The sequence below is a fragment of the Salminus brasiliensis genome, chromosome 23 (assembly GCF_030463535.1).
Source record: "Salminus brasiliensis chromosome 23, fSalBra1.hap2, whole genome shotgun sequence".
NCBI classification, from domain to species: Eukaryota; Metazoa; Chordata; class Actinopteri; order Characiformes; family Bryconidae; genus Salminus; species Salminus brasiliensis.
Window position 1 is genome coordinate 31,533,209 of NC_132900.1, and position 18,596 is coordinate 31,551,804.

An 18,596-nucleotide genomic window follows, 5' to 3' on the forward strand; every position below is an offset into this window, starting at 1 on the left:
ATCGATACAAAACGAAATCTTAATCATTTCTGATAAATAAAGTGGTTTATTAATTACATCCTCTTCAGACGTTTGCAAACTTCTAGCGAACCGTCAGTGGCGACGTCTCGAGCTTTAAAAACTACGGGAGATCGCTTTCTCGCGCGCGCTCGCTCTCATCTTCACCGCGCGGAGATAAACGAGCCTAAACGTGCGGCGTCACGCGCTTTTAGAGCAGTCTCGAGCGCCCCACTCTTCACCTTTCCCCCTATTTTTTCCCCTGTCTCTCTCTCTCTCTCTCTCTCTCTCTCTCTCTCTCTATCACTCCGTCCTCCTCCTCTTTTCCTGAGAGATCAAAGGCTCGCCGAGGAAGCTCCTCGCGCACGTGCACTCTCTCTCTCTCTCTCTCTCTCTCTCTCCTTCGCTCAGTGTGTTTTATTTCCCTCCTTTATTTATTTATTTATTTATTTATTTGGCTTGTCTTGTAGCCACGCCCCCTCCCCCTCTACCCCCTCTTTAACCCTTTAACTGCAGAGCTCGCGCGACCACAACATGTTAAAAAACAAACAAACAAAAGTATGGCAGCGCTTTAATCGCGTGCATTAGTCGGTGTTGTCAGTTTTGGCCAATAGCAGCCGCGTGCTGGAGGTGATGTGCGCATGAGGGGGGGGCTTTCTGAGGATTGGGTGGGATGGGGGTAGGTAGAGGGTGGTTGGAGGGAGAGGTGTGGAGGGGGGGGGTAATTTGCACGGATCAAGGGGGCAGGCGTTGCAAAGTATAAATAGTGTGACTTCAATAGCGCGCGAGCAGCAGGTCCTGTGACTCCGCGCGGGATTTTTTGGACGAGCTCTTCTCCTATATCTCTCTATCTCTCTATCTCTCTCTCTCTCACTGATTCGGTTTAAAAGCAGAGAAGTGAACAGTTACTTCGACACACACACACACACACACACACACACACTCGGTCTCTCTCTCTTTTGCACACGCACGCACGCACGCGCACGCACGCACGCGCACGCAGAGAAGGCAGAGAGAAGACACAGAGACGACAGAGAGGCAGGCGCGCACTCGTGAACACGCGCGAACCTCGATGTCTTATCGTGAAGAGCTGTTGAGGAACCGAGCCTGAGAGAGAGAGTGAGAGACAGAGAGACAGAGCGAGAGAGAGAGAGAGAGAGCGAGAGAGAGAGAGAGAGAGAGAGAGTGAGTGAGGAGGGAGAGGACTGGTGGTGGTGTTTCTCCCCCCCCTCCTCTCCTCTTCCTCTCCTCCTCCTCCTCCTCCTTCCTTCTCCTTCTTCTTCTCCTTCTTCTCCCTCTACTTCTTCATCATCAACCTCACCATCATCATCACCACCACCACCAACCTCCTTCTCCTCCTTCTTCTTCTTCCTCCTCTCCCTCTCTTTGGGCGCCCCGGGGATGGAAGAACTGACCGCTTTTGTGTCCAAATCTTTTGATCAGAAAGTGAAGGAAAAGAAGGAGGCCATCACCTACCGGGAGGTGCTCGAGGCCGCCGGTTCGGCGCGCCCGCGGGACTCTCTGGCCACTGAAGCGGCGGCGCGCGAGGACGCCGTTGCGGGAGCTCGAGGAGGAGCAGGGAGTGCAGGAGGAGGAGGAGTAGCGCGCTCGCCGCTGCGGGACACGGACATGGCCGGGCCGGACAGGAGGGAGGCGGGCAGCCCCAAACTGACGGACGGTAAAGACCAGCTTAGCAGCGCGAGAACTGCGCGTAGAAACGCGCACACGAGGCGCGCGCGACGCTATTGTGTCAGTCAAGAATGCTTGTCTTCAGTTTTTGGTTAGTTGGGCAAGAAGTGTGTTGATGTGACGTGTTTTACTCACGTGCAAACGACCAACACGTTTGGAAAGCTCGGAGATGAATTTTTAACGTAGAAATGATTTTAAATTCAGTGTAAAAGTGGTGTAAATGAGTGTAAACACAGGGAATCCGGGTACATTTAGAAATCAGTGTAACAGGAAACACATCAGCTAACTGAGAGTGTTCCGGCCACTGTTGGTTGGTATTGATCAGTGTAATCTCTGTAAATAAGGCAACACAAATACTGTGAGTTATGCTGTTTATTAATACATGTAGTTGGTTTTGGGGGAAATCGATATAAAATAAAAATAACTGTCTCTAACATTCAGGATCACACTGTCAAAAAAAACAAAACAAAAAACACTAAACCTTAAATAGCCTAATATTATATTCATATGTTACATTTTAAAACGTCTGATCATGTAGAAAACTGAAAGATTAAAAATAAAATAATTAAAACATCAGGAACTATCAACAATCACAAATACAAACACAAGAGAAATATAAAAAGACAAAGAGCAGAAATATAAAAGTCTTTAAAATATTATAGGGCATTTTTAAGACTTTCACGACTGTAGATGTGCAAAGTGCAAATGTGGCAGCGTTCAATCAACTTAACCTCGTCAACGTTCGACTCAGCACCAGCACCAGTTTGCTGGGTAGTGCAGGTCGATGCTGATGCTCCTTAAATGGAATGTTGTAATTGCAGCAGCGTTGGTGTAACTAATGCATTACCAGCTCATCAGACCTGCAGAGAACCTGCAGAGAACCTGCAGAGAACCAGAGGTTCTGAGATGGTCTAAAATTCAGCTGCAATGGTTCCACAGTCAGAGAGAACTGAATTAAACAGGAACCCATCAGATCCTTCCTCTTAGCTGAGAGAGGAGCTGAATAATAAATAAAAACAATGGAGACACGCGCTCTGATTCCAGATGAAGGCTGTGTTTATTAGAGGACAGTGCGGCGATGCAGCAGGCAGATGTGAAAGCGCGCGGAAGCCTCTGTAAATACTGAGATCTGAGAAAATTCAGCATCTGCAGTGATTCCAGAGCTCAGGAAAACTGTCCAGGTTTCAGTGGTTTAAAAGAGGAAAGGAAAGTGGAGCGCGAGGATGAGATTAGATAAGGCTGTGACAGATGAAACAACGACAACAACAACAACAATAATAATAACAACAATAATAATAATAATAGTAATAATGATTATATATGTTCTTTATAATATAGGTATATTGATAGAACAATAATAATATACAATGCAAATGCCATAATAATAATTACAACAATAATAATAATAGGATACATTAGTAGCCATTGGTCGACTGTATCAGTGTAGATTATTATTATTAAATAAATTCTTATTTCTTTATTATATTAAATGGTATTTTATTCCTCCACAGTGTGAGATCACTTTTAGAAAACGCGTTTCAGCTCTGACTGGGTTTTTGCAGCAGTTCAGTGGTTTGCAGTAGATTTGTTGTCTATATCCTAGTCTAGATGTTGTGATGGTCACGCACATCGTCGCTGTCTCGTATCTCCAACATGACACATTTACAGGAGAGGGAAAATAAAACCAGGCGTTTAATAGAAGTCAAAGTAAAAATATTTAATTTCGCGTCATTTTGGAGCATTTCTATTGGTCCTTTCATCATGAAATTCTGACACGATATAAAGAACAACTGTGAGATTCAAATTAGGCCACAAAGTAAAAAACTTCAAAAATTAGATGCGACATTTTTTTTTGTTGTTTGAATAATTTAAGAAGCCCTAAACAGAATCCGTCCGCGTGCTCTCTCTCCGAAGGTACCACGGACCTGAAGGAGCGCAGGGAGGAGGCAAAGGCGGCCGAGGACGAGACGCAGACGAAGATCAAACAGCGCCGCAGCCGTACCAACTTCACGCTCGAGCAGCTCAACGAGCTCGAGCGCCTGTTCGACGAGACGCACTACCCGGACGCCTTCATGCGCGAGGAGCTCAGCCAGAGGCTCGGGCTGTCGGAGGCGCGCGTGCAGGTAGGGAGCTTTCCCTATAATGCACCGTCGTTCATCACTTCATTCATTACGTCATAAAGCGGCATATCGCGGTTATAGCGCTGCATTGCTTTGCTGTGGCTCCTTAATGAGTAAGACTTGAGTGTAAATGTGTTTATGTGCTTTAATGCCTTCAGAAGGGATATGCACATTCTGCATTGGGCTGATGGTGCTCAAGCAGTTATACATAGGTACATAGGCTATACTGCAGTTATAACGCAGCACAGTTATCAGACTATGTTGAAGTGTTTAAGCATTATAATGCAGCACAGAATGTCTTCAACAGTGTTTTTTTTTTGCCAGTTTATGTAAATTAGTTTGGAGAGTTTTACTCCTGGCTTGGTCCTTTACAGTTTATAGGTGGATTCTGTAGTTGACGCAGCTGTATTTAGGGGGTTATAACACAGCACATGTCCACTATGTCGTGTCCTCACTCCATGTTTGGTTCTTTTAGAATACAAGCTCGAATTCTGCTCTGAAACAGGGAATGTTTAAGGCTTAGGGCTGGTTTTACCACTGACTCGGTTCCTCTGCACTGTAAGTGTGTAGCACGCCTCACGACTGGTTTCGTACACGGGTCCTGCACTGGAAAGAGGGGTCAGAGATCTGTTGTTGAGATTTGGATTGATGTAAAACATTGCCGGTGTTCTTCTGAGATGTTTAGTTTTGCTTCATTTTAATGGAAGAATTTGTTTGACTCAAATCAAACCAGCTAAAACCACATGAAGCAACTTACGTTTTTTAGGTTGACAAAATATTTATCACAAGGACAAAATGTCAGATTTTGTAGCCAACGTTGTGGTTCGCTTTTTAGTCAACATTGTGGTCTTTAGGAATTTAGGAAAAAACAGGGTTGGTCCAGGTAAAGCAGGCTTTGGTCAATTCGGTCCTAATTGCCACCTTGTTTGAACATGAATTAGAGGCCTGCAGGCCCAGAGCCACTGGAACCACAGTCCCAGCAGAGCAGGAGTGATTAGAACCCATCTGGGATTAGAATACAGCAGTGTTTCTGCTGTCTGCTGGAAGGAGAACCTCCAAACAGTTTAGAAAGAGAGGAGATGGAAGGGTGAAGCTGTGTGACTTTGCCTTTTCTTATCTCAGTGAAGAAAATCAGTGGTTTGTATTTAAAGGTCTGATCAGTAATGAGCTACAAGTTCTGCTAGGCTCTGTTTGATTGGTAATTTGGCAGTATTTTATTTACTGGGTTTTTGTTTGATTGGTAATTTGGCAGTATTTTATTTGCTGGGTTTTTGTTTGATTGGTAATTTGGCAGTATTTTATTTGCTGGGTTTTGTTTGTTTGGTAATTTGGCAGTATTTTATTTGCTGGGTTTTGTTTGTTTGGTAATTTGGCAGTATTTTATTTGCTGGGTTTTGTTTGTTTGGTAATTTGGCAGTATTTTATTTACTGGGTTTTGTTTGTTTGGTAATTTGGCAGTATTTTATTTACTGGGTTTTGTTTGTTTGGTAATTTGGCAGTATTTTATTTACTGGGTTTTTGTTTGATTGGTAATTTGGCAGTATTTTATTTGCTGGGTTTTGTTTGATTGGTAATTTGGCAGTATTTTATTTGCTGGGTTTTTGTTTGATTGGTAATTTGGCAGTATTTTATTTGCTGGATTTTTGTTTGATTGGTAATTTGGCAGTATTTTATTTGCTGGATTTTTGTTTGATTGGTAATTTGGCAGTATTTTATTTGCTGGGTTTTGTTTGTTTGGTAATTTGGCAGTATTTTATTTGCTGGGTTTTGTTTGTTTGGTAATTTGGCAGTATTATACTTGTCTTAGCTTTGGATTGTTGGGTAATTTGTCTGTATTTGTGTTTACCTCTTGTTTTTAGCTGTGTTAAGTAGAGTCTAGTCGATTTTCAGTCACTATTTTATTTAGATTTTTGCGGCATTAAACTTTAATATACCTGACTATTACTTTATTAGTCACAGATTTATTGTCATGTTGGTCTGTTTTTTTTAGTCATAGTTGTATTTACTAATCAATAGACTCTGGAAACTGAAACCTTTCGGATACCTTGTTTATCTCCTTATTTATGAGGCTGTGTTTTATTGTCATTGTTAGCATTTGGGAACTGAAAGCTACAATTCGTGCCTGTGGGCTTTTTAGGGTCTTTTTTTAAGTAGAGACCATCTGTGCAGAAACCTAATAAGCTGTCTTCGTTAAGGTCCTGTATCCGTGTGTAAGGAGAGACGAGCAACTGAAGCCCCCTAATAACGACAACGAAAATTAGAACATTAGAACATTAGAACATAAGACATCAGTACTGATAGGATTGATCAAAAAAAAAATCCAGAACAATATCTTCTTTCACTCTCTTCATTCATTCAGACTGACAGAGCTTCTGCTGCTTGCTGTGAATATGTGAATGTACCCCGTCCTTTCTGAAAAAACAAATCCCAGAAAAAAAGTGAACTCGGGGTCTCCTCTGGTCGCTTTGTTCCCAAGCACGGATTACCATAAATTATGGATCATTTTTACCCCACAAGAACTGATGCTCTTCCAGCTTGGACTGCGCTCAGGCCACGGCTCTAAACTCTGAGGATAGAGTTGAGATGATGGCCGTGTTTTTCAGAGAAAGCTAATTCAGACATACTGGAACTGAAACCTGTTATAGACTTTATTCATCTGCGTTCACTCACTGAAGCTGTTATTAATCTTTTGAGACCTTCTTCATCTCCCTGGTTTTTGGTTTCTAGCTCTGATTTTTGTTTATTATTTATTTTTAAAAACAATGTCTTTTATGAGCGGTCAAAGCCTCGCGTTTAACCATTTAAAGCCGGAGTGTTTTTAGACATCCTGACCAATTATTTATAAATAAATACACAATACAAAATAAAGAATGAACACTTTGAATATATACCTTTAATGTTGTATCACATTTGATTCATTAAATATTATGTATTGCTTAAACCCCTTAAACTCTTAAATTGCCTTATTTAAAAAAATGCGTTATTTCACACTTAAAGACCTGCAGTGCAAAACATGTATTCCTGATTATTTATCTAATATATTATATATTATTGATATATTTCTACATTGTTGGATAATTATTTAATTATCACCCTGATGTTGCAGAGCTGTCAAAAACTCAAATATGTATCAAATATGAAACACTTGGATTTAAAGAGTTAACGATTGATTGTGGAATTAAAATATCTGAGGTTGAGACTCGAGTCGAGCTCCGCTTCATCTGCCCACCTCTCTGTGGGGGGATTCAGAGTAGATTAACATAGTAATGAGACGCCTAATCTCAAAATCCCAGATACTTATAAAAAAAATAATAATAACATTTGGAGTAAAAAAACAGAAAGGAGTGTCTTCAAACAGGGGCTTTGTGCCCAAACTTGTTCTGACAGTAATTAAACAGAGCCGCGCGCCATTAGGCGAATCACTAACATAAATTTTCTTGCAGATAAAGGTAATTAATTTGGCGCGTCTGCTAATGCTTTGTCAGATAGGCTTTCCAGGCTCGCTCAGAGAGGCCGGGCTCCAATCTCAGCGCTGGTGTTCGGTATCAGCCAGTCGATTTGGAGCTTCTGGGAGCGCTGATGGAAAGATGAAACCGGGGCTGAGAGACAGGGCCAGTTTATTATGAGCCAGTTTAACATGCACGTCTCCATCAGCCCTCGCTCCATTATTTATACGCGCTCGTTTTCTACCTTTCATTTGATCTATTAGGCTGTTTTTCATTTTGAACTTTACATTAAAAATGTTTAACCCTTAGTGTATCGTATTTGTTGCACAGTTTGTAAGACCTCTGCAGCATTATATACATTAAATAAATCAAATATGAATCATCTTAATTCGTTATTGAATAATATATCAATAATTACAACAATAATAATTAATTACATAAATACAAACAAAGCAAAACAAAGTGATGTTTTCTGTTTTCTGTATTTTTCTACGTTGTAAATTACGTTTCATTTTAAAGGCAAGTATAAAGGGGTTAGACAGCTTTGTATTTTCAATATTTTAGTTTCTTTAAAAAATCAAATATGATACAAATTAAAAGTCCAATTTGCAAAATCTTATCATCATTATTTACATTTATATTAATACTATTTTTAATTATTGGTCAGATGAAGACTTTTAAAAGAATTTTAAGAATGACACGTTTTCTGGTCATTATTTGACGGCTCAGGCTTTAAAGGGTTAATTCAGATTTTCCTCGTCATATGTTCGCCCGGTCGTCCTGTGGGCTCCAGCATCATTAATATTTCAGGGCTCCTCTGGGACGCGCGCAGTTTTGTCCTCGTTGTAGTTTCCAGAGGAGGCGCGTTTGCGCGGGCGCTCGCGAGCCGTCTGTCAAACGTTTTTGCTAATGACGTTTAATTAATTAATTAATTAATTTTTTCGTTTGTTTATTTCTCTTTGTCGCAGGTTTGGTTCCAGAACCGGAGAGCGAAGTGCAGAAAACAGGAAAACCAGCTTCATAAAGGTGAGTTCTGCTCAGCATTTACAGCCTCGCAGAACCAAGAATTTATCAGAGGTTTAAGAAGCCTGGTTTCAATGACATAAGGCCTTTAGGCTGAATCGGGTTCTGTGGGTCACCAGGCCATAGTGAATATTTAATAACATTCCTGTTTATTCCCGTTTTAGTTAATGATTGTGTTTATTAGGGCAGAAAATGACCTGTTGAATTATTAATTATTAATGCATATTTTAATTGGAAACTGATGGAAATTAAAAGCTTTCTTAATAAAAACCTATGAATTACATCTCTCTCATATTTTCAAGCAAACTTCGTTCCATAATACTTCCATAATATTCCAAAATGCATAATACTCAACACACAGCACCATGAACACTTACCACATCCTCCCATAATATTGAATACACACAATACTGCACACACTGTCCCGTAACACTTAACACATTGTCCTATAATACCTAACAGTGTCCCGTATGACTTAAGACACGGCCCCATAACCTTCAACACTCTGTCCCATATAAGATAACATGCTGTCTCATCTGTCCTGACTCATTCGACCTAACACATTGACCCCTAATACTAAACACATACTGTGTAACATACACGACCTAACACACACAACCTACACCATCCCATGTGATCTAACTAAGACACACAACCTATGCTAAAGCTATGTCCCATAATACCTTACACACCCTCTCAAAATACTCAACACGCTGTCCCAGCTGACCTAACACACACAACCCAACACACTGTGCCGTAATATTTAACATACTGTGCCATATGATCCAACACGCTGTGCCTTGATACCTACACTAGGTCCCATATGGCCTAATCCATACTACCCAACACAGAGTTCCACAGTACCTAACACGCCGTCCCATAATACTCAACACGCCGTCCCACGTGATCTAACATGTCGTCTGGTAATACCTGAATCCACCCTACAAGCCGGCCCAGTTGAATGTATGTTGAGCAGTGTGTAGAAGAGTAAAAGCTGCAGGTGGGTGTTTGGTGGTGTAATCCATGCTGAGGCTTTTGAAGCATATCCACAAGAGCTCCAAATCCCAGCTGAAGGAGGATAGTCCAGACAAATCGTCTCACTCTCTCTCTCTCTCTCTTGTTTTGTTGCAGGGGTGCTTATAGGAGCTGCGAGTCAGTTCGAAGCGTGTCGTGTCGCGCCATATGTCAACGTGGGAGCTCTGCGCATGCCGTTCCAACAGGCAAGTGGCTCTGAGGCGTTTGCATGGTCTTTGACAAAAGCCAGTGCCCACAGTGCCGGCTTGGCACGGGCCTGCTCCAACTGCTATGGAATGGATCCTTGGCTTCTGGTGTGGAAGCATTCTGCAAACTCTAGGGTCTAGGTTTCTAAGGGTCACCTTACATCATACCCAAGACCTAGTGAAGTCAGTTGATCCCCCTCATAGAGCACCAATACGTCAGCGGCTCGCTCAGTCAGGGCTTTGCTAAATCTACAGTGTCTCTTAATCAGGGGTGGGCAGAGCAGCCCAAAACCAAGCTCAAGTAAAAGTGTTCTTACCTTAATCAAATGAAGCCTCGAGTAGGAAGGAAACCCCAGCTTGAGTAGGAGGTCAGCTTAGCACAACCAAGATTGAGTAGGAGTGAAAAAAAGTATCGAGCCAAAAAACATGAGAAGTTCCTGGTAGAAGTGCAGTGGAACTTCTTGGACCATGCAGCATCTTGCAGCGTAGGAACTGCAGTGGGTTGGGAGTATTTCTCTCAGTTTGAGATCATTCTGGTCTGGAGTGAAATACTAAAGCTCTGCAGTGTGAAGTGCTGGTTCAAACCAATGTAGCTGAGTCTAACTAGATTCATTACCTATAATGAAACAATACAACAGAAGAAAATCAAGTTTTATAGTTTGATTGATTTCAATCAGTTGAGTCTACTTAAGAACATAAAACTGAGGCCTGATCACCAGCCCTGAGAGAAATCAGATCACCCTTGCTTTCATAAAGATGCTAATTAGCTTTAACACAACACCATCATGGCTCCCAACTGGTTAATAATTGCTATTAAACAAAAGAAAATGAATAAATGGGAGTAGACGCATTTAGATACTCAGCTCGGGCCTTATATTGTCTTCATATGCAGCCTGTAGTGGAGTGCAGGGATCATTATTAAGGCTGCTGAGAAATTCTGGCCTTTTCTGGACCATCAAGTAGTAGAATACAAGTGTGTGTGTTTTTCCCAAATGTGTGAAATCATACTGCAAATAACTAACAATAAGTCCTATTGATTGTAAAACTGACTGAATGCAATGGCAAATCAGGATTGTTGAGCTGTAACGGGGTGGTAACTTGTTTTTTGAAGTTTCAGCTGATGTTTACTAAATAGGCTTACTGAATTATTATTAATATTATTATTAGCATTTGGGGCCTACAATTTATGGCCAGTATTGCCATTCAACATACTGTCCTGTGCCATGCAAAATAACCTGGTGTCCTATAATAGCTGGATAAGATTGTTGCTGTCATGCAAAAATCTTGTATCTTCATTTTTTTTTTTTTACTTTTGGACATAATTTGAATCTGACTGTTGTGTTTTAAATTGTAGCAGAATTTTATTAAGAAGGAACCAATAGAAATGCTCCATTATTTTTGACTGTTCCTTCTCCTGTACAGCTACTGTTTTGGAGATACGAGTTTGTTGTGTGACAGTACATATATATATATATGTATATATGTGTGTATATTTGTATTTAGACTTTCATCAGGCGAGTTTGCCCTGTTCTACCAATTACTGCCCTCTCTTAAGTTAATGTGTGTTTCCCCCCTTCCCTACCCCTCCACTCCCTTCCCCTCCCTACCGTACCGTCCCGTAGGATAGTCATAGCAACCTGCCGCCCTTCTCCTTTCAGGTGCAGGCGCAGCTGCAGCTGGACAGCGCCGTGGCGCACGCAGCGCACCACCACCTGCACTCACACCTGGCGGCGCACGCACCCTACATGATGTTCCCGGCGCCGCCCTTCGGTCTCCCGCTGGCCACCCTAGCCGCGGAGTCGGCCTCAGCAGCGTCCGTGGCGGCGGCAGCGGCGGCGGCCAAGAACAGCAACAAGAACTCCAGCATCGCGGACCTGCGCCTGAAGGCCAAGAAACACGCGGCTGCGCTCGGCCTGTGACGCGCGCTCGGGACAGGACAGTGTGGTGCAGGGGTGGAGGGAAAGAACGGGGAATGACTGACCCCAAACACCACCACCACCACCTCTCTACTAAACCACCACCTGGGCGCGAGAACGAGGACTGTGTTTTCCATGCTTTCCTGGCGAAAGGGACGCGCGCGTTACGCACGAGTGAAGGAGAGGAGAGGCTATTTATGAGATTCAATCAAATGAACGGACAAACCTGGACAAGCTGTGAACGCAAAGGACTCTCAGCAGTGAGTTTTTTTTTTTGTTGCTCTGCGTCATTCTGAAATTCAAGACGTTGGACGCTCTCTTGAGCACGCGCTGTTTTAATACGTCATTATTATTATTACTACTACTACGATGATTATTATTGTTATTATTATTACTATCGTGATTCTGAGAAATCAAGAGGCTGGCCTCGTTTTATTCGACACTGAGGAAAACTAAGGACACTTTGTGCGCAAAAAGCACCCCCTCAAAAAAAACTGTCCGGTTCCAAAAGCCTCCACGACTGCCCCCTCTCGGGATGACGTAGTAGAGGGGAGTGAGGGGGGGGGGTGTCGTTGGATCGAGCTGTGTTTCTTTGGCGCACGTGGAAGTGTGCTGAGACTGGAGAACCTTTAAAAGAGTTAAAATTTTAAAAACGAAAAAGCTATCAACGTTTATTCTTCTGACTATGGTGAAGTTCATCCCACATCAGGTCAATAAAACCTTCTCCACTTTTGGATTTTTGTTTTACATTTGAGGTCCATCCGTGTATCAATGTGTAGATTTTAAAAAATGTAAAAAAAAAAACAAAACAAAAAAAAAACAATTAATAAAAATAAAAGAAAAGTGCTGGAAACTGGTACGGGCACAACATGTACAAAATGTTCATAGAAAACGAGAATTATTTTTGGTTATTTTGTGCTTCCTGAAGGTTTTCGTTTTTTTCTCGTTTTTTTTCGTTTTTTCGTTTTTTTTCTTTTTCTCTCTCTTGGTTTGCTTCCCTCACCGTGTGTAAAAACCACGTGGCTCTCTCTGTACTGTTGATGTTTTTTATGAAGGTTCAAGTATAAAGACGTTACCTCGAATGCAGGCTGGATGATCGTTTAAACGTTTTTTTTTCCTTTTCAATTAAAAACGAAAAATACAAGTTTAATTTCGCCATTACTGTGAAACGTGAGCTCACCTGAACAGTGTTTTCCATCCTAATAAATCCACGAAACGTTTGGATAAGCTGTCATTGTCCTGTACATTTTTTAAACACCTGATTTTGAGCCTCTTCTGTTTTTTACAGCTTTTATTTATTGCTTAAAAATATCATCAGCTGATTCATCCCTCCTCCTCCTCTTGTTCAATTGTTTGGAGAGCACTACAAACTACAATCTCAACATTGGAATAATTTGAATAATTGATGGAGAATACATGTTAAGACCTTCATGACTTGTGATTGCTTCTGTTTTGCTTATGGGTTCTTCATTAGAAGGATGAATAGCAGCTAAAAGGATGTTTACTGGTGGGCTTTTGAAGGCCTGTTTGAATTAAATATTAATCCCAGAGTGGCTGTTTTACTCCCTGGTTGGTGAAATGTTGGAGTTTCTCCAGTTCTCTCTGTGCAGGGACTGGAACAGCTGTCTCTGTAAAGCCAGGGTTGGCTATGTCGGCCGTCAACGCTGCTGCTGATATGCTACACTCTTAAAATAAAGGTGCTTCAAAGGGTTCTTCAATTGACACCATAGAACAGCAGCATTTGGTTCAACAAGAAGCATGGGCTTCAGAAAGTTCTCCTTAAAATCCACTTATGCAGATTTTATGGAAGTTCTGACGTTCTCCAGTGTTTCTGATTAGGGGCGTGTTCAGTTTAGGAGGACAGAGGACAATATGTTAGAACATTTCTCAAAAACGAATAGATATTGGTGAGTGAGACTCATTTTTTTAAATTAAAAAGATCTTTACAATCTTATATCAAGAGAAAGTTCTTCAAACCTTTACAAGGTTCTCCACACACGCATTTATTTCCTTAACAAAACAAAAAGTGGTTCTTCTATGGCATTGCTCAAAGAACCCTGGGTACCCCCCCTTATTTGTAAGACTGCCCAACAGTTTGTAGGCTCCTGCTAATCCAACACTTCTTCTGATGTTTATGGTTGTCATAGAGAGTTTGTTCTCTTTTGGCTGCAGTAACAGCATCTACTCTTCTAAAAATACTTCTTTTTGTTTTGAGGATTGCTGTGAGGATTTGATTGTATTCAGACAAAAGAGCTTTACTGGAGTCAGGTACTGATGTTGGATCATTAGTTTTGGGTCACAAATGCCACTTTAACTCATCCTAAAGGTGTTAGATTGAGCTCCATCATTCCAGAAACGATCTAATTCCACAGCTCCACAGCCCAACACTACAGAGTTTAATACCCCTCTTGCTTGGTGTTGGACCTGCTAACCTTTGTGTCATTTTAATATTGACCCTGTATGTAAGCCCACACTTTGTCACCCTCAAAATGACATTACTGTCCTGATTCATATGAACTTTATAGGCCCTGAAATAGAACCTTGCGGAACTTCACAAGACATGCTAAACCAACCAGTTGCCAATAGTCTTTGCTTCAGGATTAATAGCTCAACAATAAACCTAGTGTTCCGGGGCGTAACTGGCATTGTAACGTGAGTGCACTGGTCAGATACTTTAAAAGTCCAATAGTGCTTTTCATGAAGGCAAACACAAGAAACACTGGAGAGATGTTCTTTTCACCCTATAGTCTAATTCTGTAATTACCAATGGATAAAAAAAATCTTACAAGACTGCATTAAATAGAATTACTCTCAACACATGAAAGTTAAGTGTTTCTTAAGTTGTCTGTCTCTAAAGGTTTCCAATCATAGAATTATGCTCTATGTCCAAAAGTATCTAGACACTCTTTCTAATTTGTGTATTTAGCTTTAAATTGCATTGTTGTTGGCTTAGGTGTTGAATTGTGAGCATTCAACTTTTGTCATTTCCATCAGAAAATCCTGGCAGTTAAATGGGACACTCTGGAGCAGCCGAACCTGATTATAAGCTCTGCATGTCCAACACCAAACATGGTATAAACCCTGCAGAACTAAAGTGTGGAGCAGAGGAATTGTTCTTTCGAGTACAAAACATTTGGGATGAGTTGGAGTGGTGTTTGTGGTCTAGAACTGGTCACCCAACATCGGTACTCAACCTCAATAATGCAGTCAGATCCACACAGCAACATTCCAACATCTAGTGCATAGTCCTCCCAGAAGAGTGGAGGCTCTTACTGCAGGAAACAGGGGGGTAACTTATTATGAACTCGTTTGAATTTAGAGGAAGCACCGCTGCCTACAACATGTAAGTGAAAGCAACTGGACTTGTGGTCTAGATTAAATGGTGGTTATGGGTGAAGACTGAAAAATCAAGGATGAACCACAAGTTCTGTTACCTCTCTAAAACCTTTTGAAAGTTTAAGAAGTTCCACATAATGCAATGGTTTCAGGAAGAACCTAAACTAGAGTAGGACCTTCACATGATGTCATTAAAGGTTCTGCACACTCCCAAACCCCTGTTTCACACATTGGAGACCTATACTTTTTGGACAAAAGTATTGGGACACCTGCTCACATTAACTCTTTTTCTGAAATCAAGATTATTAAAAAGAATGTATCTTGCTTTTGTTGCAGTTACTGTCTCTACTGTCCAGAGAAGAAGGATTTCTACCAGATTTTGGAGGCTGGAGCATTGCTGTGAGGATTTGATTGCACAACTCCCAACTCGTTGCAAAAGTACTGTCTGTTGTTCAATGACTCTCATCTCAGACTATAGGCTTACATCCTAATGAGGTTATTTTTACTTTTCATTTTTGTCCATTTCTGCCAGCTCTTTCCACATCGTGTCAGAGCTCCCTAATCTATCCTACAGTCTCCACTGCCACTACTCCAGTGGCTGTTTGAGAACCCGATGCTAGCTCCTATTTTCAACAAGCCTATTGGGCCTGTCCTGCTTTTAATGCAAAACAAGGTCTCGAGCTATTAATTAATACTGCTCTCAGCCATGCATGAGATAAAGAGTGCTTGTGTATGGGGCCCCAGAGTTGGACTCAGACGCCAGTGGTATTGAATTATTGATCGGCGCTGGTTCTTTAGAGGAGACGGACCTGTGAATGGGACTCGTCGACTTCAACACCAGACACGAATAACGGAGGACACGTTGACCAATCCACAGAGCAGGCTCAGAACCTTACTGACACTGTAGATCTGAGCCTGCAATGAGGAGAACGCCACAGAGACGACCACAGGATAGTTTACTGTTAACGACACGTTTGAACTTAAGGCTAAACACTTTAAAAACAAAGATGTCTGCTGGCTTTTTCTAAAGCAATGCCACTTGTTTGGATTCCTAAAAACCTCTTAATAGATGCTTTTGAATGTAGAGATACCTCCACTTATGCTGAGAACTGAAAATTCAAATTCAACGATTGATAGTTTATGCAATTTTACATTGGTCAGCAAAAATATCCTTTCCCTCCAGTTTGTACCTACACTTATTGAGCCCATGGACATCGTCCATCAGGTAAATATATATATTTTTGGCGTATTTTTGCATTAGCATTAATTAAAATGGATAAATGTACTAAAAAGAGAGTAAAAATGTTAACAAATTACTGTACTAGCGATGTTATGGGGTTGCTTATAGGGGTTCATGGGGTGTCTGGGTCACTTATTTAACAGATTATAAGTTATTTTTTGACTTAAGTAGTGAGTCTTGGGATAAATGAACAACTTAAGGTGAGGTGTTTCTGTAATGACTGTCGTATCGAGAGATTCATGACCATGAAGAACCTTCTTAAAGTTTAAAGATATAGATCATAGATCCATCTAATCTAAATTTGCACCAATTTAATACTTTTGATGGAAAGACGAAGATGTTTTACTATCTTGACAGCTGTGAACACTAGGCATCACTGGCTACTGCTTTTTCTTTTTTCCCCCACCTGTCTCTCCACTCAGGCCTATCAGTGAAGATGTAGAGGGCTAGAGAGCCCAAGGAGACAACAGGACGGGGACACTGAAGTGCTCCACAGATTAGCACTGGCGAGAAAGCACCCATTCTCTTGACAGTCAGGCCTCACATAGCCACCAGGAGCCACAAAGCCTCCATCCCTCTCCTTTTCTATGTCTACCCTCTGGTCCATTGTTTCCTTCGCTTCCACACCCTCCTTCCTCACCTTCTGACCGTCCCTCAACTCTGCCAGATGAACGCCTCACTGTAAAATGTGTGTTTTCAGGTTAACATCTGCAGTCTACTCAATTACAGCTGGTTTCTACAATAATGTTGTTTTCAAGGAACATAATTTCTGCTCACTTATTTTTAAAGCTAAAATTTGACCAAGTCTGATCAAACCATGTCAAAAAGCTTTTCTAATTTAGCACTGGAGCTCTAAGACTACGTATTTTCAAGAACCCGGTGAGTATGATATAGGGCCACCTGATTGGGCTTTTATACACCTCTAGCCCACACCTGGCATTAGGCAGCATGGTGCCAATAGGGTCATGATGCTTATCTGCTCCAGAGAGTCCTATTCTATTGGCAGTCAGCAATCTTTTAACAGTTTGATTCAGCATATCTTGTGGAGTCCCACAGGGTTCTATGTTAGGGCCTCTGAAACTGATGTTAATTAGCACAGTAATGTAGCTACAAAGATATAGAAGTGTGGGCTACAGGCTCTAAGGGGTTAAAGTAGCTAAATGCATTCATTAGAAGGGGTGTCCACAATTATTTGGACATGTAGTTGTAGATCTACTTTGGCTTAACACCCTGAACAGGTATTGTCTGACTGACTACGACTGGGGTAAGGGGGTAATTGTATCAATTGGATTTACCTTAAAGTAAGCTGAACACTTTATTTTGTTCCCAGCGTGACCGAGAGACGATACTAGAGGCTCAGGAGACTCCAGAGCTCCTACCCTCAGGGCAGCGATAACAAAAATGACTATGGCGCTGTAATCCACTTCCATGCCATTCATATCATCTCATGAACTGTCTGCGGTCCATATTGGGCCTTCATGGCCCGTTACTAAATTTACCACCGTGCAATTTGCCAGGGAGTTAGCGCTGATTCATTTCTCGTGAAAATAAATAAATAAATAAAAAACCAAACAAACGTCTGGACGTCTATCAAGCGGGTGCTTGGCGTACAGTCTTGCTGGGGGAGAACACTTTCGCACAAAGGCGGTGGCGACTTACGTAATCAGGAGTTGATTTATTTTTTGAATACGAGGCATGGCGGGACTACTGTTTCCTGTGAAGATGGTGTGATATTAAGTGTGTTTCCAACCCCTACAGAGACCGGCGGAGGAGGTGGAGGAAGGGGAGGGTGTCTGAGCATGTCAAATGACTTCTGAATCAAAACCCTGGACCTGCCCAGAAAGGTGGAGGAGAGAGAGTGAGAGACAGAGAGAGAGAGAGAAGGAGGCACACGCTCTCTAAAGGTTTGCCTTTGTTTTATATTAAGTGCTCTGAAAGAGAAATGTGCACACACCATCAGACAAAAGACAACAGACATCATGGGGCTGGAGAGATGAAAGGGCAACTTCAAAGGTGTGAAATGCAGTTGGGGCGAGAAAGAGAGCGGCCTAAAAACTCGCTCAAACAGCGCTCCCTCAGCCAATTAGGCCGCCCTATCACTCGAGCCCATTGCCAGTGCAGTCAGAGGGCCCTTTGAGTATGAACCACTGGGACCACTTTGGGTTGCAGCGTTAATAATGTTACAGCCATTTTTCCCTCCATGTGAAATTTCCAGCGGGTACTTTGTTAAGGAGCAGGCGCCATTAAAATGTGATGAAAACGACAACGTTAATCCATTTAAGAGACTTTCCCCCCTTTTTTCGCTACCAGTACCGGGAAAGAAACGACAGCACGTCAGTCCGCTCCTTCATTCGTTCCGGAGAAAGCCATAAAAGGCGCGTATAAAAACCAAATGAGGCAAAACAAAGAGTTAGCGATTGTTGCTCAGCTTCCTGTTTAAGTAGTCTGATCCGCAAATCCTTTATGGACTCGGTGTGTTTATTTGTTATTGTCATTCCGTCGCAGCTGGCGATGCGATATGGGAGATAACGAACAACTCGGCTTTAGAGGAAGACAAAACAGCAGTTCACATTCAAGGTCTCACACACTCCCTCACACACACACACACA

General features: G+C 41.9%; 1 protein-coding gene across 2 annotated transcripts; it reads left to right on the forward strand.

The window, feature by feature from the left end:
- Positions 1 to 1,327: 1,327 nt before the first annotated feature.
- Positions 1,328 to 11,414, forward strand: shox2 (shox homeobox 2). Of its 2 annotated transcripts, none has more exons than XM_072669002.1 (5): positions 1,328 to 1,675; positions 3,601 to 3,809; positions 8,221 to 8,278; positions 9,407 to 9,495; positions 11,154 to 11,414. In XM_072669002.1, the coding sequence occupies exons 1-5, from the start codon at positions 1,399 to 1,401 to the stop codon at positions 11,412 to 11,414; spliced, it is 894 nt and encodes a 297-aa protein (XP_072525103.1). In that variant the 5' UTR covers positions 1,328 to 1,398. The 2 variants fall into 2 exon arrangements, with proteins under 2 accessions (XP_072525103.1, XP_072525104.1); XM_072669003.1 differs by having other exon boundaries at positions 1,384 to 1,675; positions 11,118 to 11,414.
- The last annotated feature ends 7,182 nt before the right edge of the window (positions 11,415 to 18,596 follow it).